General features: G+C 44.0%; 1 protein-coding gene across 1 annotated transcript in view; it reads right to left on the minus strand.

The window, feature by feature from the left end:
- The window catches only part of SHC4 (SHC adaptor protein 4), a 129,901-nt gene extending 112,893 nt beyond the window's left edge, over positions 1-17,008 (minus strand). Inside the window, exon 1 of the mRNA XM_049613605.1 lies at positions 15,554-17,008. Coding sequence (XP_049469562.1) covers positions 15,554-16,138 — 585 coding nt within the window. The 5' untranslated portion in view covers positions 16,139-17,008. The remainder of the gene's footprint in view (positions 1-15,553) is intronic.
- Between the last annotated feature and the right edge of the window lie 8,102 nt (positions 17,009-25,110).

Raw genomic sequence — 25,110 nt, forward strand, 5'->3', positions numbered from 1 at the left:
CCCCGTCTACCAGTCAGAGGGGAAAAAGCACATTGCACAACAGTGCACATACTATAATCTTCACCTGCATCAACAAGTATGTTTATATGTATATATAAATATGCAATGCTTGGGGCACCTGGGTGGCTCAGTAGGTTAAGCATCCGACTCTAGATTTTGGCTCAGGTCATGATCTCAGGGTTTGTGGATTCGAGCCCTGCAGCAGGCTCTGTGCTGGTGGTGTGGAGCCTGCTTAAGATTCTCTCTCTCTCCCCCTCTCTCTTCCCCTTTCCATCTTTCTCCCTCTCTCAGTCTCTCTAAGTAAATAAATAAACTTCAAAAAATAATAATAATAAATTAATTTTAAATATGCAATGCTTAAGAAGAATTCTTAAAGAATACAAAAACATACTGTCAATACTGGTAATTACCCTAGAAAAGGGACATTCACTTTCTGCCTTCTGCATTATTTGAATTTTTACCAAAATAAGTATGTATTACCTTTGACACTTCAGAAAATACAATAAAGAAAAATTAGATTAAACAAAAAGTTCAGAAAAGTTAGTCCTCATTACTCTTCCTCCTTATTGCATTAAAATTTATTTATTTATTTATTTATTTGAGAGAGAGAGAGAGAGAAAGTGGGGGAGAGGGACAGAGAGAGAGAGAGAGAGAGAATATCTTAAGCAGGCTCCATGCTCAGCACAGAGCCTGATGCGAGGCTTGATCCCACAACCCTGGAATCATGACCTGAGCCAAAATCAAGAGTTGAATGCTAACCAACTGAGCCATGCAGGCACCCCTAATTACCATTTTATTATAAACAATACAGATCAGGACCAGCCAAGTGAAGAGACACATAGGGGAGGGTTTTGGGAGTATATCCACCAGAGAGATTCTGTGGCTTCTTCTAGTGAAATTAGGGCATGTTACCCTCTTGGCACATCGATGTGTTTACCAACCAGGAAGCTCTACTGAGCCTCAGTGTTTAAAGTTTTTATTGGGGCTTCACTCTGTGAGCACAACTGATTGAATCATTGGCTATGTAATTGGACTCACTCTCCAGCCCCCCTCCTACAACCTCCTTTCTCTGAAGAATGGACTGATATCATGTGGCTCAAAGCCCCAACCCTGTGACCACATGATTGATCTTTCTGGCATGAGCAGCCCCCATCCTGAAGCTCTAGGGGCCCACCATATGTCCCTTCATTAGCATAAACTCTGGTGTGCTTGAAGAGGGGTTCATGACTAATGAAGATACTTCTATCATTTGAGAAATTACAGAAGTCTTAGAATAGACATGCCAGGAACCTGGGACAAAGATCAAGCAAATTCATGCTTATACAATAAGTGTTTATTCAGATTTTTTGCCTGTTTTTTACACTGGGTTGTTTATTTTCTTATTGTTGAGTGTTAACTGTTCTCTAAGCATGTGGTTTCTCTTCTATCCCCCAAGGCACTACCCTTATTGTAATTAAAAACAATACAAATCAGAGAACAATCTCATTCACGGGATCACGGGATCATGTGGCCTTTGCATCCCCAGAAATGCTGGGTAAATAAGAGTTGAGACATATCCATTCTGGTGAGTAGAGCACCTTTTTGCCAGGGCATATTTCCAATAGTGAGTGTTACTGCACCTGAGAAAGATATGTACTTTTTAAATGAAAACAAAAGCTACAGAGAACAAATGACATCTGCCCTTGTAACAAACTTTATTCTATTTGTTTATGTTTCCAAAATGCTATGGAGATACAAAGGGCACCCTATAAAATGCAGACTGTTATTAAAAACAAAGAACAGGGGTCTTCACTGAGTTGTAAGCTGGCAATAATGTTGACACCAGTGTGAGTAACTCAAACCTCACATGTTCTTTATTTTCTTTATAAAGAGAAAGGTTTAGGCCATAGATGAGTTTCTTAATTTAAACTTCCATCCCCAAAGATAGTCTTCTAGTTGCTGATTCCATTTCATCTCCTGAAAACAGGATCTTGGATAGGATTCTGCAGGGGCAGTCAGGATACCTGCTGAATTCCTAGCTGTGTTTTTTTATTTTCTAGTTTGCCTTGGGACACTCTCTATATATCATTTTCCCTGATATATACACACTCTCCCATTTGGAGAGTTAAGTACAACAGTATTCGTTAAATGCTGTCTGCTCTTCAAGGGCAAGATGGTGTTGTCAAGTTTAGTAGGAAAAAAAAAGTAGAATGTAAAACATGCTCGTTGTGATGACAAAAATTGGAAATGTATCCCGAGACGTATCAACAAACCAAGATGCTGAATTGTTAGCACACAATACTACAATAAAACTCTGCTAACTGGCTGCCACTCAACCAACTTGCCACAGCCCACAGATATGCTACATCTTCTTGCAGCTACAATTTGGACTGTAGACTCCCTGAGACCCCAGGTGTGTTTGAGCCTCACCTGTATACAGCAGTTGTAATTTGCTATTGACATCACATCATTTAAATAGGTAATAAATAAATTGAAAATATATGGGTTTATATTTTTTTAAAAACATAGTTATTTCTGGGGTGCCTGGATGGCTCAGTCGGTTAAGAGTCCAACTCTTGGTTTCAACTCAAGTCACGATCTCACTGTTCGTGGGTTTGAGCCCCATGTCGGGCTCTGCACTGGCAGCACAGAGCTTGCTTGGGATTCTCTCTCTCTCTCTCTCTCTCTCTCTCTCTCTCTGCCTCTCCCCCACTCATGCTGTCTCTGTTTCTCTCAAAATAAATAAACTTTTAGAAAACATAGTTATTTCTATGAAAATTAAGTCACAAGTTTTGAGAAGATTTTATGAAGGCAAGTTGCTTTAAAAAAAATAAAACTAAACTACATGTGGATAAAACAACTCTAAAAGATTTTAAAAATGAAATGTTCTGCACTCAGTCTGCTTTGAAGATCTCTCTAACAGTTTATATAACTTCAAAGACACTGAAAGGAATGTAAATGAGGAACTATGGGTAGAATTTATACAAGAACAATGAAAGTGGTATTTAATTATTGTATCTATAAAACTGGGAGAAAAGGCCTTGACTCTATACCACATGTACATTTACATGCATTTCATTGAAACATCAAAAGTACAGGTGAAACATTTCCATCAGAGAAGAGGCTTTCTACTATATAATATTAGTAAACACTCCATTCTTTCCACCCTTGGAAATTGCCTGAAATATCTGTCTTAATGGCATGGTTATCAGATCAGGATGGCTAATTGCTTGGCTTGACCCACAAAGTGCACACCACGCCTGAACTCTCCCCAACCCTGCCTGACTGCTGGACACCTCCCTCTTGTCTAGATGACTTTCTGTGACGTCAGACTCAATGTGTGGGAAATTGAACCTCCTGCCTTCCCTCTCAACACTGCTTCTCCTCCTGTGGTCCTCTGTGTCTTTTAAAGAGGTTATCTCCCCTCACACCAGCCAGGTCTTCAACCTCAAAACTTCAAGCAGGTTGGGATGCATTTTGGCCTCCTTCTTTGCCTTCATCATCAAAATTGTCTTCCATAATATCGCCACCAATGTTTCTTTACTTCACTCCCTCTATCAAGACCCTCATATAGACACTTCTCCCTTGACTGTTGCTGTAATAGCCTTTGAAAGGGCTTCCCCCGCTTCCAGTCACTCCCTTCTCTAGCAAAAATAAATCCCATGCCTCTGCTCAAACTCTTCAGCCTGATATTTAAGTGTTATAAGCTGGCTCAAATCTTAGTATTATCCACCCAGCTTTCCCAAGCAGCCTCTGCTCTAACCAAACTAAAATCACTGCTGATCTCTATTTTCTTATCTATGTCCCCTCCATCTGGAATACCCCTTATTTTTATATATTCCCTGTGGTTAAACTTCTATCCAATCTGTAGGGACCATCTGAAATGCCATCTCTCCTGGAAGATGACCTCCCTGACCACCCAGCTAGAAGCTGTCTCCACCTCCTCGAGTTCATTACGCTGATGCATCAAACTATTTTCTACACGTATATATCATTTTCCACCTTGTATCATTCATCTTCTAGTTTCAACTGAAAGCTGTAAGAGCAGCGTTTCACAAAGCATGTTTCATGAAATTATAGTTCCATAAGAAGCTGGTCAATAAGTTTTAAAATGCTACCTACTCTAGTCCTCACCTTAGAAATTGCAATGGAGATGGGGGGAGATGGATGTGTATGAGAAATTTTATAAAGGTGGGATTGACAGGGCTTGATAACTGAAGGCTGTGTGGAGTGTGACAGTGAGTGATGTAGAAATGCCTCGGACTTCTGGCTTGGACGACTGGGAGATGCCATTCACTGAGAGGGCAAGAGGAGAGAGTGCAGTTGCGGGGTATCCAGTGGTGTCTTTGGTCTGCAATAGTTGAATTGAATATCTTAGTGGAGAAGGGAGTAAGAAAATAAAAGGCCAAACCTGTGGTTCTTTCAGTTCTCATATTCCTTCACAGATTCTGTGAATACTTCACAGATTTGGACACTGTGTTGTCCAACATATTTTTCCTCAAAACTCTCCCCACCTCTCCCTAGATGACCTTGTCCTCTCTCCATCCTGCTCCTCACTCTGCTAGTTCTGTCACCAATGTCTTCTCTTCCTCCCTCTCCACACAATATGTAAATGCTGTATCCCAAAGCCCTCTCTTATCTGCACTCTCCCTTGGGTAGGCTTGTCCATTCCTTAAGCCTTTATGACAACAGCAACAAAAATGATTTCTCCTCACTCCTAACTATTCTATTTTTGGTTGGAGATTTCCACCTGGATGCTTTGAGGCCATCTTGAATGCATCACATGCAGAATGGAACTCACCCTTTACCCCCAAACCCTTGCTGCCTCTCCTCTTCTTCCTGTAATGGGTCTCACATCTGCCCTCATTCCCCTGCCACTGCCTCTGCTCCCACCCTGCTTCTTCCTGGGCCTCCCTTTCCCCAGTCTCCCTCTTCTTGGATCCTCTCTGAGCACTGCAGCCCATATGATCTCTCTAAAACATAGCACTGAATTTGTCAAAGTTCTGAGTTTATCCTTAGGCTACTAAAAAAAAAAAAAATTCAATGGTTTTCTGTTGGAAACCTAACTTTTCATATACTATACAAGATTGTTATAGCTTCAGTCTATCTTATTTTCCCACTGATATCCTACATATATCTCATACACTGTCCAACCAAGTCAAATCACTCACCATTCCCCAAACATGTCCTCTGTTTTCCCACCTCCATGCCTTCACTCTTGTCATTCTCTTTGCCTAGAATGCTCTTCCTGCATCTCTGCCCATGGAAACTCTACCTATTTCTCAAGATTCAGTTAAGATGCCTACTTCATTCTGCAATCTTCTCTAATCATCATCCCTTTTCCTCCATGACATCCCACATGCTTTACTTGGATCACTTTGGTGTCATGTATTATGCATTGCCTTGCATTACAGTAATGTGTGTGGACATCTTTGCTCCCTTTTCATACTGTAACCTCCTCTTGCAAGAATTATGCCTTACTCATCATGGTCATGAAAAGAACACTGACCTGGGAGTCAGGAGACTTGAATTTTAGTCCATGCTCTATTCTCATGAGTCTGGTGACCTTGGATAGCTTAACTCACTGTGAAATAGAACTTTGTAGTCAATGTATCAGTCTGAGTCCTGAGTCCAGAGTTAAAGGCGCCATGCTGAGAGGAGAAGAGGAGGGGTAGTGCCCTCCAAGGACCTGAAGCTGTCACTGGGTTAAGAAAAATTGTCTGAATTATATATTTCACCATTTCCTAATGAATGATTCATATAAATTATTATCTGATGACATTGAGGAAAAAAATCCAATTTCTGGGGTTGTCCTTATAGCACACAGTCTTTTTCCTCAAGTTGCTTGCTTTCTGGAACTTCTTCACCTCTAACTAAAGGAAATTTCCAACTCTGAGACAGGCTCTATTCTTACAATTTACTGGTAAGTTACTTGTTAAAACTGCTCATGCATTTCCCTGTGGAAATGAAGGTACCAATACTAGGAGGATACCATGGTTAGATACCATACTAGCCTGTAAATGCCATTTAGCCCAGAGTGCACTTGAGTCAGGGTTGAGTCTGCTGCAACATATCTGATCCATGGCTGACCTGCCCCTCTCATTCCCACCCCTTGAGATCCTGATGTGGAAGCCATAGGTGTATTGGATGAGTGGCAGTGAAGAAGTTACCTATAACTTTTAGAGAATTTGTGCAATTCAAAAAGGAGAAAGAAGAAAACTTGAGAAAATTAGAAGTATCTTAGGTTAGATTTGTCAAAAGCTAAACGACTGAGCAACTGTTTGTTCTTCCATTCCCTATTACCTCCCAATGCACATCCCAGGGTCATGTTCTTCACCACCTCAGAGCTGCTCAGCCTCAGTACCACCAATCAATTGAGCCTGAGAATTTTTTTATGGTGGGGACTGTCTGGTGCCCTGAAGGATGTATAGCTGCATGCCTGGCCTCTATTCACTAAAGCCTAGCAGCACCCACCTCCTCACCAGTAGTGACAACTAAAAATGTCACCAGGCATTGCCAAGTGTCCCCTGAGGGGCAAAATTATCCACAGCTGAAAACCACTGCACCAAATGGACTCAACAGAGGTTTTCAAACTTTCTGTGCTACAGATTCACATAGTGAGTGTGTTAAAAATGTAGGTTTCTGGGCCCCAGCCTCAGAGATTCTGATCCAGTAACTTCAGGATGGGCATGGGAATCTGCATTTTTAACAAGTATTTTCTTTTAACTGATATCAGTGGCCCTTGGGAAATCTGGGGAAATACTAACAATAAGTAAACAGACATCTTTCCAAAATGCAGGTTTTCACTCTGCTGCCCTGAGGGAGGAGGGAAGCCGACCAGCAGGCAACTGTAGAGAGGAGAGACAGACAGGCCTGCCCTGGTGAGCACCACAGGAAAGACTTAAGGAAGGAAGGTCCTCCAGGGAGGCACTGCCAGCCAGGAGAAAGGATGCCAAGGGACACGGTAAAATGCCAAAGTCACATTTAGTCTATTTCAGTTCATTTTTGCCCAAAAGTGTTCTTGGCCCTTTGAAAGTTCTTTCTCCACCACTCCACATGGGACCTATGTGGAGGTCTCTGTACTAAGCTTTTTATATATGTTTTTTCATTTAATCCTCTCCCCCACCATAGGAGAAAGCTTATCAGCTTTTAATGTTATGTCTCTGGAAAAATTCATTGTCCCAAAGAACTGATATACAAACTAACTTTTGACCCACAACGTCTTCATAAAATAGGGATGGCCTGTACCAGGCCTGGGTATCTGCTATCTTTAAACTCTGCAACTTGGTTAGGACGGGCAAAGTCTCTGTTCATTGGGAAGGCAAGGCATCTCTCGTGGGCTCACCCAGCCCCAGGACTCTGTCCCATTACATAGAGAAGTCCTGGTGTGTTGTCCAAGAAGAAGACATTCTCAGCCTTTCACCCAGATATTCCAAATTGGAAAATGAAAGACAAAGGGTTTACAAGCATTTTTCCATTTGGATGCCACAGGTAGGTATGCAAGTCCAGTCACCCTCGGGGGCAGACATGTGACATAGGTGAGTGAAATCGGGTGAGACTGTGGCTCCTTGGCCCCCTCTGGCCATCTGCTGACAGTGGGATGGCTGGCCCAGGGCTACCAGCTCTTCTGAGAAGCCAGATATCCAGAGTTTAATATAGAATTTTTAAAATTTTGGCAACTAGTCACAAAAAAAACACACTTTTTTCTAATTTGACTAAACAAAACATGTCATTAAACTGTTGGTTTATGAGCTCTGCGTTCTAGATTCTTTCCTGGGTAGGACACTGCCTGTACTATGCATTTTTCTCTTCCCCTCTCTCTCTCCCCTCCCTTCCCTCTGTGCCTCAATCCCATCAGCCTCCCACATGTAATATTAATTTCCAACTCCTCCCAAGAACCTTCAGCTTCATTTCCCATCAGAACCCTTGGCTGCCAGTATCTGACCGTGACAAACGGAAGCAGTTCTTTAAACTTCACTCCAGTTTGCCCACCTCAACAGGTGGGCTGTGCTTTCCTTTAGTGACCTTCTGCTGTGCCCTCCCTCCATCAGCACTCCCTTTGGTTGCTGGTTGCTTCTGGATTTCCCATTCACTTGCTTAAAGCCATCTGTCATCCCTGTCCTTTGGGGTGGGTATTCATACCAGTGGGTCTCAGAGCATTATGGACCCTCAAGCTGCATTCTGGAGAGGCTTCAAGGAATTGGAAGGCTTACCAAGGGGAATGGCTGGAGGGGCGGCCAGGGAGGCTGGATTCTCAGCAAGGGGCTCTCAGAATGGGTAAGGACTCTGGTGTGTACATGGAGATCTAGACACAGGAGTGCCTCCTGTCTTTAGGAGACTCTCAATATCCTAAACAATGAACCAAAGGTCAGAGGCATTTCTTCATTTAGGGGTGCAAAATAAGCCCCTCAATTCATTATGTGATCCTGGTGACAGGTTGGGGGAAGAATTATGACCGAAAGTGAAATTATTTCCAGCAAAGCAAGAAAGGGCTTGGTGTCAGATTTCATGAGATTTTTAAAATATATCATTTTCAATGACATTTCTTGTACACACCTGAGTTTATGGTTACAAATTTATACTTATTTGTCACATGGCTATGATATCAATAAATTTCATGATTTCAACTAATGTTCTCAGTCAAAAATCAAGTTCCCAGAGGCTTCCTGACTTTTCCAAATACCTGCTTGCTAAACTCTCCTGTTTCAGATATAATCTTTTCATGTAATGGTCACTTGTGGGCAACACTAAGGCCTGCATCTTTTGGTGACCACGATCTTGATGCTTCAACACAAATCTGACCAGACCCCTCTTATTCTGCTTCTGCCACCCCCCCACACACACCCCAAAATCTGAATCTTTTAGGAGAGAGGAAGAGATCCCAGGTACCTCATATGCCTGCTACTAGGGAAGGGAGTCTGGAATGGCCTAGCCTCATGAGCTGTGTGCATCATTTAGATCACCATTCTGATGGAACAGTCATATTGGGAAACAGACTTGGTTCAATAAATCTGTGTGGTAACATGGCATTGGCTTTAGAGTAATATGAAAATGCAAGTGAAGGGAGAAGCCATATTAGGGAAGTGACCTCCAAAAGTTGTGGAAGATGAATTAATGGAAGCCAGTCCATGCACATTGGACAAGTCCTAGTTCAACACCAACATGTTGTCACCCACAGGGACCTCCTTAAACAAAAAAGGTGAAAAATTGACAAAGCCAAGGCATTTTGGGCTCCTTGTCACTCTTCCTTGCTTTTTCCTTCTCATTGATTTTTAAAGACAATTTTCTTATTAGAAAAAAAAAAGGTTTTCATTCTAGTTGTTTTTTAAAAAAGCACACACACAGCCTTTTAATCAATAGAGACATTTGGTATAGCACATTTAGTTCATGGAGTGGGGACAGGTGAAGCAAGATGGAGGTAAAAAAAAAAAAAAAAGTGCTGTACACAGAACAGGGAGTTCTTGTCTGGGCTCCACAACTAGCCATGTGGCTTGGGGCAAGTTACTTCTTTGGCAAGTTATTTCTTATTTCTGAGTCTCCATTTCCTCAACTGCAAAATGAAGGCTTTGAACTTTGGGATCTCTAAGCCTCTTTCTTCCAGTTAATGCTCCAGTGGTCAGGGTGGCAAGGACTGGACAGATCAAAGGATATGTGAGGGTTTAAAAGGAATAAACAGGAACAACAGTTCAAATCTACCAGGATTTTTCTAAATTCTAACAGAATCTACTTTTACATTCACTCCAAGAAAGAAACAGGAAGGAAAATATAACACCCTCAATGAAAAATTGTCAGTTTTAGATGGAAGTATTTCCTCCTGCCTGTATTGCCTCCCTTTCAATCACCAATAACTTAGACAAGACAGAAATGAGCAGAGGCAGAAAGCCATCTCTGTTAACCTGTGGGGGCCAGACCCACACCAATCAGGTCTGCCTTTATTTTGCATAAACCATGGGACTATCTCTTCAGGGGTTTCCCAGAGTTATAAATCTCCCTCTTTCAAGGTTAGGATTACTAGACTCTCTATGTGTCTGGTAGGGCCCTTTTCTCTTAGCACTTTTGTCTAGAGAATATCGAGAAGGGTTAACTCTTGCTGTTCCTATAGTCCTCAGGTTGGACATGAAGCCCTGGCCTGACCGACTATACCATGTGAGCAATGATCCTAGTCACCACCATTCACTCTGGCCTGCCGCCTGACCTGGCCTGCCCACTCTTCCCTGGAACCCTACACTTGGATGCTTTTCCATGACATGACTCCTTCACACTGCTCTCTAGAACAGAGCACCTGTGCCCAGGACACCCTTTTCTGCTATATTGGTGAAGCCAGCTTAGTGTTAGTAAGAGGGCGCTAAGAACATTTCTTCTCTCTATTAACACAAAGGTGTTAAAATTTATTTCCTTTAGGAAACTGTCCTGAATCCATTTTCTAAGCAAAAAAGATCCTAATAGAAGGAGATTTCATACCAATTGGGAAAGGAGACCTGCAGTCTCAGGATCTTAGGCAGCATTTTGTTCAAAACTCTTATTTTAAATATGAGACAATGAGGCCCATAGAGGTGAAATGACTCACCTAAGGTCACACAGCTGGTTAGCACCACAGCCATTAATGCAGATCTCGTAACTCCTATACCTGTGCCCTTCTGTGTGAAAGATATTGGGGCATTATGGTACCATGGACTACATGTAGTCTAGACAATAGACAATACCAGTCTATTGGCTCAGTAATAAGCCATAACATTGGACAAAGGAGGATGGATGATAAGAATAGGCTGTGAGATTTACAAAGGAAGTAAAGAAAATTCCTCAACAATGAATTCATATTTGCATGCACAGCTGATGAGCCCAATACCCAAGAACACTTATAGGGTCAAATCCATTGCAATACATGTACTTGGGGACTGTTATGGTTTGAGTTACATCTCCCTCAAAAATAAGTTGAAGTCTTAACCCCCAGAATCTATGAATGTGACCTTATTTGGAAGTTAATATAATCAAGTTAAGATGAGGTCATACTGGATTAGCATGGGCTCGAATCCAATGACTGGTATCTTTATAAGAAGAGGGAAATTTGGATGTGGTCACAGAGGCAAGGAAGCCATGTGAAGACAAGGCAGAGATTGGAGTGATGCTTCTCAAAGCCAAGAAATGCCAAGGATGGCGGGCCACCACTAGAAGCTGTAAAAATAAAGGAAGGATCCTCTACTAGACCCTTCAAAGAGAGCATGACCCTGCCAATACCTTTATTTCAGACTTCTAGCCTCCAGAATTGCCAGAGAATAAATTTCTGCTGTGTAAGCCACCTAGTTTGTGATACTTGTCACAGCAGCCATAGGGAAGTTGTTGGGGTAGGATGGGTTGAAGTGAGGAGACTGAAATCACGCAAATAAATGCAACCAGGCAAGGTCTACAGGTTGGCCCTATAGTAAAGCTGTCCTGCCCAGTGTGGTCCTTTTTCTATGACACTCCTTTCCACAAACTTCCAGGTCTGCCTGTCTTGCTCCGAGGTGCAGTGAGAGTGTGGGAAGAGGAAGAGCCCTGGAGTGAGACAAACCATGGTTTGAACCCTGTCTTATGTTCACTTAGGTTGGAAAGTGTGGGGTAGAGAATGTACTTCTGAGGGCTCGGTGTTGTCATTTGGAGATGGAGCCTCTCTTGGAAAGCTATGGTCAGAACTGTTGGACTGGCCTGTGGCGGCTCCGGCGTGGTTGGTGTCTTTCCCTCTGTTTTATTTAGGCTTTCAACAAAATTATAAGTAATTTGGGGGTTGGGAATGGGCAAGGGAAGTAAGGTTTTAAATACCTCCCCTATGAAGAAGGGAGCCCTGGAGTCATCAAATAGTGCCTGGGTGACCTACAGACCAATCCTCTCATTTTAGAGATGAGTCATGTTGTATATTTTCCATCCTCACAGACTGTGCTGGGCAACTGGGGGACCTCCAAGTGAATATTTGGTGATGGATAAAGTGACTTGGGAATATCTCATAAAGAAATGAGCCTTAATCATATGGTGGGAACAGAAGTCACTATTTGGTACCATTTAACAAACTTGCACTCACCTCACTGCTTTGCTCAGACTGGGGTCTGGTTGTCCCATTTCTGGTGTGATATATCTCAAAGAATGGTTTGCTGGCCTACTTTCCTTGAGAGATCTTCAGGGGGTTCAAGGTCTAAACTTAAGTGAAAGTTACTCAAACATAGGTGCTCAGAATTCATAAAATGTTTTCAGCTGCATAACTGATTCTATATCATAAGACCAAAAAGAGTCAATTTCTAAGGAAAGATATTTAACTCAAAGTCAAACCTAACTTAGAGTAGAAGGCAAATACAGTTCCTATTGTAAAGATAAAAGATGCCAGAAAACAAAACAAAGAGTAGCTGTAACTCTGCCATTTTCCCTCAAAAGGAATGCAATACCTTCCATTTCTACACAAGCAACTGTCTTCTTCCTTTCCCTGTTTTATCGCTCTCCCTAGCACTTATTACACATGACATATTAAATTTACTTATTTATTCAATCGGGCCCATCTCCATTCACTAGAATGTGAGTTCCATGGGGGCTCTGACCTGGTCTCTTTTATTCACTCATATATCCCCAGGGCCCTCAACAGTTCCTATCACATAGTTGGTTCATACTTGTTGAATAAACATACTTGTTGAATAAACAAGTGAATGAATAAAAAAAAAAGTTTGGGTAGGGAGACGAGCAGTCACATGATATGGATGAGGAAGTTGAATACGTCGCTACCTTTTGCCTACAAAAGTTGCCCCTAAGTCCACTAGCCATCAAGAATCTCTCTCTCACTTCCCTGTTCTGATTCCATCATCACTAAGCAACTTTTGATTTAAATCTTCCTATGTGCATCTTCCTACAGATGGGAGTATAAGGATCACAATTCAGGTGCACTTGATATGATAATTTTTAACTGTAAATTAATATGTTGGCATTTCATTTTTTTTAAATTGGTTCACATCTAAAAGAATGCTGAGGAACAGGATCTCACCCAGGATGGAAACCTATGTTGAAAAGAGCAAGGAATGGCACACAGGGGACTTGAGTTTAACTCTCCTTTTGATTCACCTGTGTGACCTTAAAAAAATCACTTCTCTGGACTTTAGTTTCCCCATAGAGGCATTGAACATGATAACTTCTGAGTCCCTACCTACAATCAAAGTTGGGATTCTATAAAAATTAATAAAGTAGGCTCTTCCATGTATTTTGACTTCCTATGAGAAGTGATAACTGGTGTCTCATGTCACTGTCTATTGGCAACATAGTGTGGGTCATTTGGGTCAGGGGGGTCAGTGTCTTCCCTCGGGTCAGTTATCATCACCATGAAAAGACAGATGATATCCTCATTAAAAATCTAAAATGCAGTGGAAACACTCCCTAGGGAAGGTGGCGATCACACAGCAACTCTTTTCACATTAAAAATTGTACAGGTGTGTAGGTGTGGGCAGTGGAAGGCAGTATAAGAGGGAAGGAAAGGCAAGGAAGAGGGTAGAGGAGGTCTAGGTAATGGGAAGGCAGGTGGAGAGAACACGGGTTTGGAGTTTCTCGTTTTCCCACTAGAACCTGGCAGACACTTAGGTTGACAAATGAGAAGATGCACATGAACTTTTAGTAGATACATGAAGTCCATTATGAGCCATGTCACTAAGGGGGAGGGCAAGAACTGAGTGTCCCATAAATGTATCTTCCTTGGAGGTTTTATTTATCCATTTGCCAATGCTGTCTCAAGGCTGCTCTCTCTGTAACCCTTTCAGCATTCACTATCTGGCCTTCCTTGAAACCTTAATTGTTCATTTATGATAGTTATCGGGCTATCTCTCAAATGTACACCTTCAGATCAGGCTTCCCACCTGAGTGTCGGTCTTATATGACTGCTTACCTACAAATTAATACCACTTAGAGTCATTACTTTAAACATAATATGTCAAAAGCGAAGTTAGCATGACCCCCCCCCTTCCCAGCTCACTCTGTTTCTATCAATGACATCACTAATCCCATTCTGAGGCTTAAATTTGGAGTTATTTTTCACTCCTCAGAACCTTTCCTCAATAATCACCTGTAACCTTCATAAACAACAATAACAAACTCACCAATCTACCCACTCTTCAATAAATGTTCACTATTCTACTATTTGTATTATGAGGTGAAATGATCTGATCAATCACCCAAGACTGTGGAGGCTTCCCACAGAGGTTCTGGCCTCATCTCCTTGTTCACACTTCCACCTTAATCCATGTCCCCATCCCTTCACGCCTGAACTCTCAGAGTATCTTTCGGACTGACCTCCCAATCTCTATTTTTTCCCTGCTTCCATCAATCTCGAATAAATTCAGATCAATCCTTTTGGAAACACTTGCATCAAGTCACAGTTTGCCTACAAACTGAACGACGGTTCTTGTTTACCCATCGCAGTATTTACAAACTCCTCCTCTGACATTTAAGAGCTTCAGTCAACTGCGCGCTCTTCCCCAAGCTACCCACGATCTATATTTGTCTTTATCCAACTCACATTTGTTTGAGCACCACCTATGTGTCAGCCACTCTGTGTCACCCACCAGCCTCCAGTATTCCCCACCTCCATGAAGTCCAGGTTATATGATCCTCTGCTGCAGCCACAACAGTGACACCTGCACCTGCCTTTTAGACTGCTCACGTTCTCGCCCCGCCAGGAGTCTCCTCCCTTCTGCCGATCCAGACCTGATATCTCTTCCAAGACACACCTTCTCCTGAAGGTCTCCCTTGTGAGTGAATCCCAGGCCACAACAACCTTTCCCTTTCTCTGTATTCCTTCAGCATCCGTACACTAGGTATCTATTGTGAGCATTATTCTCTCATTATTTCACATGCATTTGTTGGTCTCCTGGATTGAAATGTGGACTCCTGAAGAGCAGGGGCCAAATCTTCTACTCTTCTTTTACCCACATCTGGAATGAGCCAGGGCAAATATGAGACCAGGGAGAACCCTGGTTTTGCACACAGCTCATGGACAAGGCCCACTTGCCGCAGTGTAGGCAATAAAGACAAAAAGGGGCGGCACCAAAGACCTAAGACTGGCTTCTAGCACAAGCATAGAGATCCAGCCATGTTTTGAGAGGTGCCTGTTAAATGCTGAATTACATTTATAAAAATAATTCAAGTCCCTTACGCATCATGCATTCCTCTAGCACAAAAATCTCTATTGAAATACAATGGCCGATAGAGCCTAGCAGGTCTCAGTCACTAAACAGACTTGAAATTCTTGACTCTTCTTGGACAGATGCTACGTCCAGTAGGGACAAGAAGGTGCCGTCTCCCTGTCTCTATCAGAAATTATCCCTACCCCCGGAAACTACCTACAAATTAGCACGAGTTCATATCCTTGAACCAAAAGTTATCTGACTTCAGTACAAGTCAGATATTCCTAGGGAAACCTGTAAGCCCAGGTCCCTTCCTCTCCTTGGTCCAGTTACACAATGTCTTGTCCAAACCTAGACCCCAGCCAGGGTGTGCAGCCCCTTGCATAACTCAGGGAAGATGCCCCTTTCCCCAGGAGTTCCTAGAAGGGGGATAGAGAGGGAGATAGACTTACCCTCACATAGTAGTTCATGCCCATCCCCAACAGGTGCTGCAGAAAGTGCCTGTCCTGCCTGCTCCCTGGGGTTGGCTCCCCAGGGCCAGGAAGGGGGCAGGCATCGGGAGTTAAGGCAGCTGCCCTGTGCCCCAGCAGGTCTGGTTGCGGCAGAGGTGCAGAGCCAGCCCTATTTGGACTGGTTTCAGGGAAAGCTGGGCTGCTGGGTGCCGGGTCCTGGCTTTCCTGGAGCTTCAGCCGGGGCACCTCTTTGGTACCCAAGCAAAAGTTTTTCAGACTCAGCAAGGTGGCTGGGTTGGCCAGCTTCACGCTGGCCATGCGAGGGATCAAGGTGCACAGTGGGGTGGGGCTCTCTTGGGACGCCAAGGTGGCATCTTCAGCCGGCAGGTGAGGTGCCAGGGTGGGGTAGGGAGGAGGCGCCGAGCCCTTGCTCCCCACTGAGCCTCCGGGGCTGCTTTCGTCCAAGGACGTGATGGACTCATTCCGAAAACGGCTGTACTTGGCCCTGTGCAGCATCCCGGGGTGCCCGAAGAGTCCTACATACAGCACAAGTCCTGCCAGGCTGTCCTGACCGCGTTTTCGCATAGCCTTGGCAGTGCGGAAACAGGATACTGTTGCATAAATCGCCTCGTCGTCTGCTAGATAAACGGCACGGAAAGCAAATGCCTCAACGCCCCGTGCCACTGGCGGCAGCCACCTCTCCAACTCTGCTCTCGCCCTCGCCCACCTCGGCTCCCAGGCCCTTCTGGGTGACAGCCCGGGGGAGGGAGGGGGGCCGGTGGGGGGTAGATAACGCCTCCCCAGTTGATTTCAGTCCCTCCCTGGCCCCCGCGGCAGCACTCGGTGTTCTCGCCTTGGATTCCTTGCTGGGAAAGCCTGGACCGGGCTCGCGGCGGCAGGGATCGCTCACGGCCAACTCTCAGGCACCGAACCGGGCCGAACACGGGCCAGCCCGTCCCGCCGCATCGCCAGCGAGCCGTGCAGGAGCCTTGCAGAAATATTCAGCGCCCCCCACCCCCAGCCTTCCCTTCTGCACACAGGAACTTTCAAACCTGCTCCCTCCGGCTCCCACAGGGCGGGGCAATGACTGGCCTATTAACCCTTTATTTGTTCCAGTGATTGTTCATTTAAAAAAGAAAACGTGTATGTGAGCCAAAGGCCCTTCAGCCTGAGTTCGTTGATTCTGACGGCTGCCCTCTCTTGGAAGATCTTGTCTTGCATCCCGTCCGGGCCACAAGCCAGAAGTACTAGCGACGGGCACTGCTCCGCATTATTTCTTGGACTTGCAATCCCTCCGTGTTCCTCAGATCCCCTCCCAGCCTGCCCACCCTAGCTCAGAGCCTCCCTCCCTCCTGGACTGTTCTCAGGAGCTTCTTTTAGGAGCCCGTCGGCAGCAGAAGGCTGAGATGTGCAGGATGATGCAGAGTGTTGAAATTTTTATGAATGAACTTTGCTGAATGAATTTCGCTCTGTGTGTGCAAGCTAATAAATCTGTGAATGAAGCTGAGAATAGCTGTAATTGACTGATGGTCTCAGGGGTGCTTGGTTTTTATCCAATCAGGCAGCAGCTTGATGACTCATGCACCATAAATATACTAAACTAGTAGCCAGGAGAAATAAAGCTGTAAGGAGAGATTTTATTTTGTGACATCTGATGAAAGGGTTAAAAGGAAAGGCAATCGCTACTAGGAATCCTCAGAAAGCTGGGTAGCCGCAGGTTAAAAGGGACTAATTTCTTTTTTGTTGAGATGGCGGTGAAAGCCAAGCAGAAGAGCTAAAATTTAGATCCATTGTTCCACGGATATTAGGACATATGGTACACAACTCCGGTGGGAAGCCGTGATGCATTTTTCTTAGAAACACAGTTCTTTTTTTATTGATTGCTGGTTCCATCTCCCGTCTGGTGCAACTTCCTGTACCTATCAAATGCATTCTGAAGACATGATGACAACTGCAAAGGCTTAGCACACAGGAAGGCAGGAAGGGAGTCAGGAAAGGGAAATGCAGGTTCTTTTAGGAATAGAGAAGAGGAAACTGCTGAAACATGGGGGAAGATGTGGAAATCACATAGCACAAGGGACAAGAAAATCTATGCGGAAGGTTACGTGTCTCTGTAGGCCAAAGCTCTTACATCTGAAATTGTTCATTAATTTAAAAATTAAAACAAACTGGCAACCACGGGTATCAGGGATGTCACCTTCATTGTCTTACTGTCCCCAAGGCTGCATTAGGCTCATGTGTATTCATGACTTTGGTGGCCTGAGCTCCCTTGGGATCTAAACACAGGTTCTGAATTAAATGGTTGCTTATGACCGACTGAAAGCCATCCTTGCTGGCTTCCTGCTCCTCCCAGGGAAACAATGCACCTCTTCAGGTCCTGTCTGCCAAAACTGTTAAGATGTGTTTTTCCTTGGGAAGGCCTTTTTGCATCTTCATCAACCTCCCCTTCAATCCTTGCTGACCTCTTCTCCCTATGCCCACACCTTCTTCTGGCAAAATTCAGACAGTGGCTAAGTCAGTTGGACCTTGCATGCCCAGGGGCTGAGGAGACAAGCTCTAGGCAATGTGTGAAGTAGCCTTCTTCTTTTTCTTCCTTCCCCTTCTCCTTTTTCCCCTCCCAGACATGATTGCTTCCTTGCTGTCACAGACCCCCATGCTATGCAGCCTTGAGAAAGGTACTTTACCTCTCTGTGCCCGAATGCCCTCCTCTGTTAAAGGCAGCTATCTAATGGGAATGTTATGAGGGTTTGTGAGATAACACTAATCCCCATGAAGCACTTGGTACAGTGTCTGCCTTACTGAGTACCTGCCAGTCAGTGTAAAGAAGGGCCATTTGAACCAGGGCCACCTGACCCTGAAGCTGGTCCTCTCATCCCCTGTGTCTACACAGAGTCTACACCATTGTAGACAATTGAAAACCGAGCACAGAGTAGGAGATGCTGAGAAGCCAATACCATTCAAGGAAACAATTTCCTAACAATTGTGTGGGCCTGGAGAAAGAAGGAACAACAGAGCCCCCCTGATTAATGGGAGTCCTTGCTGAGGTCTTCATGACTGGAGGACGGGGTGTTCAGGGCAACCAGCTCACCGAGGTAGGCACTGTGCTGGCCAGACTCCAAGGGCTCACATCAGCCCACATTCTTCAGGAGGACTGAGTGTTAGGAGAGTTGAGGGGCAGGGTGGATCAGGTGGGCCTAGGTAAGATAAGAAAGTGGCCATGGCCACCACGGGCTGCTTCTCTGTCCCTGGGGACCCTGGAGACCCTGGCTGTCCTAGGCGGCCCTGCCAGGGCCCTTTAAGAGGGTGAAAGAAACCAGATCTAAAACCTGGGAGTGGGAACAGCCTCAGAGGCCAGTCAACACAGCCAGGCATCTCTGAGTCCGGAGAAACGTTGAAAAACTGCCCCTTCAGTTCAAGAGAAGGCTCATTAACTGAGTGCATCTCCATTCCAGGTAGGAGGGTAGGCAAGGTGGACGGTTTCTTTCTTCCCAGAACATTAGAATACCCTCTTCAATTAGTAATGATGAAAATAATTAAAATCAGAACTACTATTTATGGAACAAAAGACAGTTTACCTGCATTCTCATTCAATCATTGTAACAACTTCTGGAGGCTGGGACTGTTGTCATCACCACTTTACAGAAGTGGAAACGAGACTCAGAGTAAGTTTAGTGAGTTGGCCAAGGTTTCCTGGCTATGGAACAATGATGACGGATCCTTCCATCAGCTCTGACTGCAGAGCCGATATTGGTAGCCACTGTAGTCCGGAGAGCTCAAGTCTAGGTCCAAGGCCCATCATCTCCACACTGCAGAAGAGGCAGTGAAGGTAAGCCACTCTGGTTTACTGGCTGGTCCAAGCCTCACAGCCAGTGAGTCTACACAGCAGATCTAGTGTAGAACTGAGCCCTGACTCACTTCAACCACACGGTCTCACCCACTGTGATACCAGCCAGTGTGTACAAGAAACTAACTGAGGGTCGGTGCTCACTAAATGTTAGTTTTTGCTCCCTTCTCCTCCTTGGAGATCATATCTATAAAAGTCACCCTAAACAACTCACTGGATTGCCAGGAGTAAAAATACGAATAATAGATAAGAAAAACCATTCCTGTCATTAAATCATCAGGGTACCTTAACCCCTCTCATCATTGCCTTTGGAAAACAGGATTCTGCTTAGACCACTACATATGCCTCCTTTATTTAGAGACATCTCCCCACCCTCTCCAAAGTTGTCTGCTGTGAATCAACATTCTGGCTTCTTTAGGGGCAGCCTGCCCAACCTGGGTTTCTTGGATGGAACAGGCAGGTTCAAGGAAGAGTTCAGTCAGGCTGGACCATGATAGGATTTGCCAGGTCCTGCTAGGATTTCTTAGAGGAGTGGGAAAGAAGGGGGCCAGGGCAAAAATGCCTTGCCAGCCCTTGAAGATAGCCCCATGTGAGATTTGGGGTGGAGGCAGGGTGCTCTGGAGAATGCAGAGAAGTAGGGACAGAACAAAAGAGAAACAACTCTGGGGGACAACAGGCCAATTGCTACTCTGGAACCAAGTAGAGAAGGTGACATTTGAGTACTCTGTGGCACAAGGACTCTTACTCCGCCACCAACACCATGTCTAACACAAAGCAGACATATCCCAAAAGAACTTGCACTGAGGATGAGTTCAACAGCCCATCAGTGAGTAATGAAAACACTGCTGAAGCTCTATTTCCGGGAAAAAAGAAACAAGACAGTATTTACATACTGCAAGGACCAGTTTAAGAATGGGTAAGTGAAGTGGTAAGAGGAAGGGTTGAGTCTCAGAGTCAGAGTCCTGCTGCACAAAAATGGAGGCAGGTCCATTCCTCCAAGAGTTATTATCAACTCCAAAAGCAACATCTTCCTTTTGCCTCCTGAACTAAATCTTTCAGTTTTCCTACAGTCTTCAGCCTTGGCAAGTAAACAGCTCTCTGAGGATTGCTATTGGCCCTTACTGGCTCTTCTCAACCCAGGGCCTGCCAGAAATAGCACAGGAAAACAGGTATTTTCCTATCTGTTGAAAATGAGATAATGTACCTGGAAATGCTATGTAAAGTGTTAGACATCATGCAGATGATACACAGGTGAGTTATTCAGGGTCCACAAAAATCCAAAAGAACAGTGATTTAAACAAAAAAATTATTTTCCTGGAGGTTGCAAATCCAGGGATAGGGTCGGCTCTTGGCCACCCTTAAAGTAAAGGTGACCCTTGAATAACACAGGGGTTAGGGATGCTGATCCCCTATGCAGTCAAAACTCTGTGTGTAACTTTTGACTCTCCCAAAACTTAACTACTAATATCCTACTGTTGACTGCAAGCCTTACTGATAACATAAACAGTCAATTAATATATATTTTGTATTTATATGCATTATATACTATATTCTTACAATAAAATAAGCTAGAGAAAAAAATGTTATCGAGAAAATCGTAAGGAAGAGAAAATAGATTTATAGTACTGTACTATATTTGTTGGGGCAAAAATCTGCATATAAGTGGACTTATGCAGTTCAAATCCATGTTGTTCAAAGGTCAATTGTAGATCTCTCCTTCTCATTGTCCAAAATGGCTGACGGTGCTCCAGCCATTTCATCTGCACTCTGGGTAGCAAAATGGATGACAGGACAAAGAAGGACATACCCACTCACTTTAAAGAAACGTCCTGAAAGCCCAATACAATGTTGCCACTTTTATCACATTAGCCAGAATTTAGTCACATGGCTGTCCCTAGCTGTAAGAGAAAAGGAAATCTTCATCCAAGAATGAAGAAGTCTTTTGTCTGATGCATATAAAATCATGGTCTGTTACTGAGGCAGGAGAGGAGATTGGATAGATAGTAGTATCTCTGTCATGGTTATATTCTCAGATGACCTTCTACTTTGACAGAAGTTAAAGCTAGCATAGGATAAAAATGTCCTTGGTCAATGTGGCCTATTTCCCCCCCTTTTTCTGCACCTATGCAGACTTGCACAGACATGCACATGCACACACACACACACACACACACACAGCTTAAAAATGCCCACATAAAAGCAGGTGCGGTCAGAATAGAAGCTTGCCTCTGCATACCCAGTGGGCCTGGGGGAGTCTCTAGGCCTGTGAAAGGAGGTCAGATGCTTCCAACGCCAGCAGCAGGTGGTGACAGGCAGTATATCCAGGCCATTGCACACGGCAGTCTCAGTGGTTAATGGGTCAGGGATATCTTACAAGGAGGAGTGAGTGGGTTGTGGGACAGGTGGTCAGAGCATAGTCATCAGGAGGTGTCTGACTCAGGAACAGGATTCCAATTCTAATTGTGGACTGGCATAAGAAAAAGGCAAAGACAGGGTCTTGGTCAGATTGAAATTCTGGCATTCTGAGCTGGCTAATCCAAACTTCACTTCCAGTTCTCATTTCCTTTGCCCACCTCTACAAGGAAAGGCTAAATACCCACTTTCTCAGGCTTCCTTGCAGCTGCAGGGATGGAGGCATATGACACAGTCTGGTCTATGAGACATCATGAAAGTCTCATGGGTCTTCTGGAAAAAAATCTGTCTTCCTTATAAGAGGGGCAGAGAAAACTGAAGCTTACCCTTCTTTTCCCACATCTTCCTGTCTTCAATGCGAATGTGATATCTGAAGCTGTGGCAGCCACATTGCAACCATAAAGGAAAGGCCAAACAAATTATCAAGCCTATGGCCTTGGCATCATTGAATCACTGAGACACGACCAGAAACCATCTCTAAATATGTTGTTATGTGAGAAAAATAAACATTTACCGGTTTAAGCAGCTCAAGCAGCTAGCTCTTGGTTAAGTGTTACCTGTTACTTACAGCCAAAGTAATAACATCTGATACAACAAAAATGGCAAGACCAAAGGTGCAAGATGAGCAAGGCCTCTGGGAAGTTATGAGAGGACACCATGGAGTCTGGTAGAAAAAGTCCAAATGCTGGAGCACCTGGGTGGCTCACTCAGTTAAAAGTCCAACTCTTGATCTTGGGTCAGGTCATGATCTCACAGTTTATGAGTTTGAGCCCCACATCAGGTTTTGTGTTTGTGGTACGGAGCCTGTTTGGGATTCTGTCTCTCCTTCTCTTTACCCTTCCCCTGCTTGTGTGCACACTCTCTCTCTCTCTCAAAATAAATAAATAAACTGAAAGAAAGAAAGAAAGAAAGATAGAAAGAAAGAAAGAAAGAAAGAAAGAAAGAAAGAAAGAAAGAAAGGAAAGTCCAAACACAATAAGCCAGCCCGACTTGGATTCAAATCTGGATGCTGACAGTATGGTAGGCAGACTAAAAGCCTCCCAAAGATATCCATGACCTAATACTGGGAACATAGCAAAAGAAACTCTGCAGATGTAAAAGGTGGTTCTGGTCACCAAATTCCAATGTTTGTGTGTGGAGCAGGGAGTTTCCCCCACACCGCCAAGTAATTCTTGGTGACACCAGCTGGGTGTCCTACAATTCAGCTCAACTCCGACACTATCTGAAGATAGCATCAGATCCCTCAGGTTAAGATTGCCCTCTCCAAGACTGCCCTCTAATCCAGATGCCAGGTTTTTACCTGGGCTTCTGAAGACTGACTATAGATTGGAGGTTCCAATGACCCCTTCCTTGGATTATAGGTTAAAAGTACAGGGAGGGAGGGAGGGAGGGAGGAAGGAAGGAAGGAAGGAAGGGAGGAAGGAAGGAAGGAAGGAAAGAAGGAAGGGAGGGAAAGAGGGAAAGAGGGAAGAATGAATGAATGAATGAATGAAAGAAAGAAAGAAAGAGAGAGAGAAAGGGAGGGAGGGAGAAACATTGGTTTCCTAAAGCCTCATGCAGTCCTGCCAACACTTTTATTTTAGTCTGCTGGAGACTTTTGGTCTAACATACAGAGTTTAATAAATAATAAATATCTATTGTCTATCGTGTAAGCTAAGTTGGTGGTAATTTGTTATGGCAGCAATAGAAAATGAATATGGAGGGGCACCTGGGTGGCTCAGTCGGTTAAGTGTCCAACTTCGGCTCAGGTCATGATCTCACAGCTTGTTGGTTCGAGCCCTGCATAGAGCTCTGTGCTGATAGCTCAGAGCCTGGAGCCTGCTACGGATTCTGTGACTCCTTCCCTCTCTTCCCCTCCCCCCTCATGCTGTCTCTCTCTCTGTCTCAAAAATAAATAAACATTAAAAAAACTAAAAAAAAAAGGAAATGAATGTGGATTTTGACATCAGGGGTAGGGTGCTGCTGTGACAAATACAGAATGTGGAGTGGCTTAGAGACAGGGCGACAGGGGAGTGGCTGGACAAATTTTAAGAGGCATAATAAAAAAAAAGCCTACATTTCTCTGAGTGGACTCTTAGTAGAAATATGGACTTTGCAGGTACTGTGGATAAGGTCACAGAACAAACTGAAAGACACGTTATTGGAAGCTGGAGGAAAGAGAATCCTTGTTAAACCGTGACAGAAAACTTAGTGGAATTGTGCCCTGCAGTTGTATGAAAAGCAGAATTGTAAAAAATAAAACTGAACACTTAGCAGAAGGGATTTCTAAGCCAAGTGTTAAAAGTGAGGCCTAGTTTCTGCTTGCTGCTGTTAGTAAAATCAGAGAGGAAAGTAATAAATTGAAGGAAAAAATGTTAAACAAAAAATCCCCAGGATTTGGTAGGTTTGGAAAACCCTCAGACTATCTGGATGGCAAAAAATGCTAAAACTTAAAAAATTCAGTCAGAAATGTATGCTCTATAGAAAAATGCCAAAAGCGTGACACCTCAGAGAGATCAAAAGGTCCGAGTATAAAGTCACACTCATAATACCTCCAATCAAACTAGAGAGCTTAAGGTGTGTTCTCTCAGCCATATCAACAGAAGCCAAAAATAGAGATGAGATTATCTCGGAAAGGCCTATGAATAAGCCTCTTGTCTAATGGAGTAAATCCCCATAACGCACACGGGAGACCCACAGGTTCCTTGAGAATGTCATACCAACATAACACCACGGCCTCGAACTGAAATAGACAAAACCCCTGTCAAACCGACAAAATTCTATATGCAGAAAATGGGCTGATAAAACTGCTCGGCCACAAATACATGCTAGCCTTTGTGAAAAAGGAAGCCTGATACAGAAGACAGCCACGAGGGGCGCCTGGGTGGCTCAGTCGGTTAAGCGTCTGACTTCGGCTCAGGTCATGATCTCACGGTCTGTGAGTTTGAGCCTCGCGTCAGGCTCTGTGCTGACAGCTCAGAGCCTGGAGCCTGTTTCAGATTCTGTGTCTCCCTCTCTCTCTGCCCCTCCCCTGTTCACTCTCTGTCTCTCTGTCTCAAAAATAAATAAACGTTAAAATTAAAAAAAAAAAAAAAAGAAGACAGCCACGAGCTCAGGGGACAGAACCACAGCCACAAAGGATTACTGCCACACCTTGACACCTAATGGAATTTTCTCAACTGGATCTAGAAATTGCTTAAGACCAATAACTCTTTTTTTCTTTCAAGCTTCTCTCTTTTTTTTTTTAAAGATTTTTTAAAAATCTTTATTTATTTTTCAGAGAGGCAAAGACAGAGTGAGAGTGGGGGAGGGGCAGAGATAG

This window comes from Panthera uncia, assembly GCF_023721935.1.
Source record: "Panthera uncia isolate 11264 chromosome B3 unlocalized genomic scaffold, Puncia_PCG_1.0 HiC_scaffold_1, whole genome shotgun sequence".
In the NCBI taxonomy this organism is placed as follows: domain Eukaryota; kingdom Metazoa; phylum Chordata; class Mammalia; order Carnivora; family Felidae; genus Panthera; species Panthera uncia.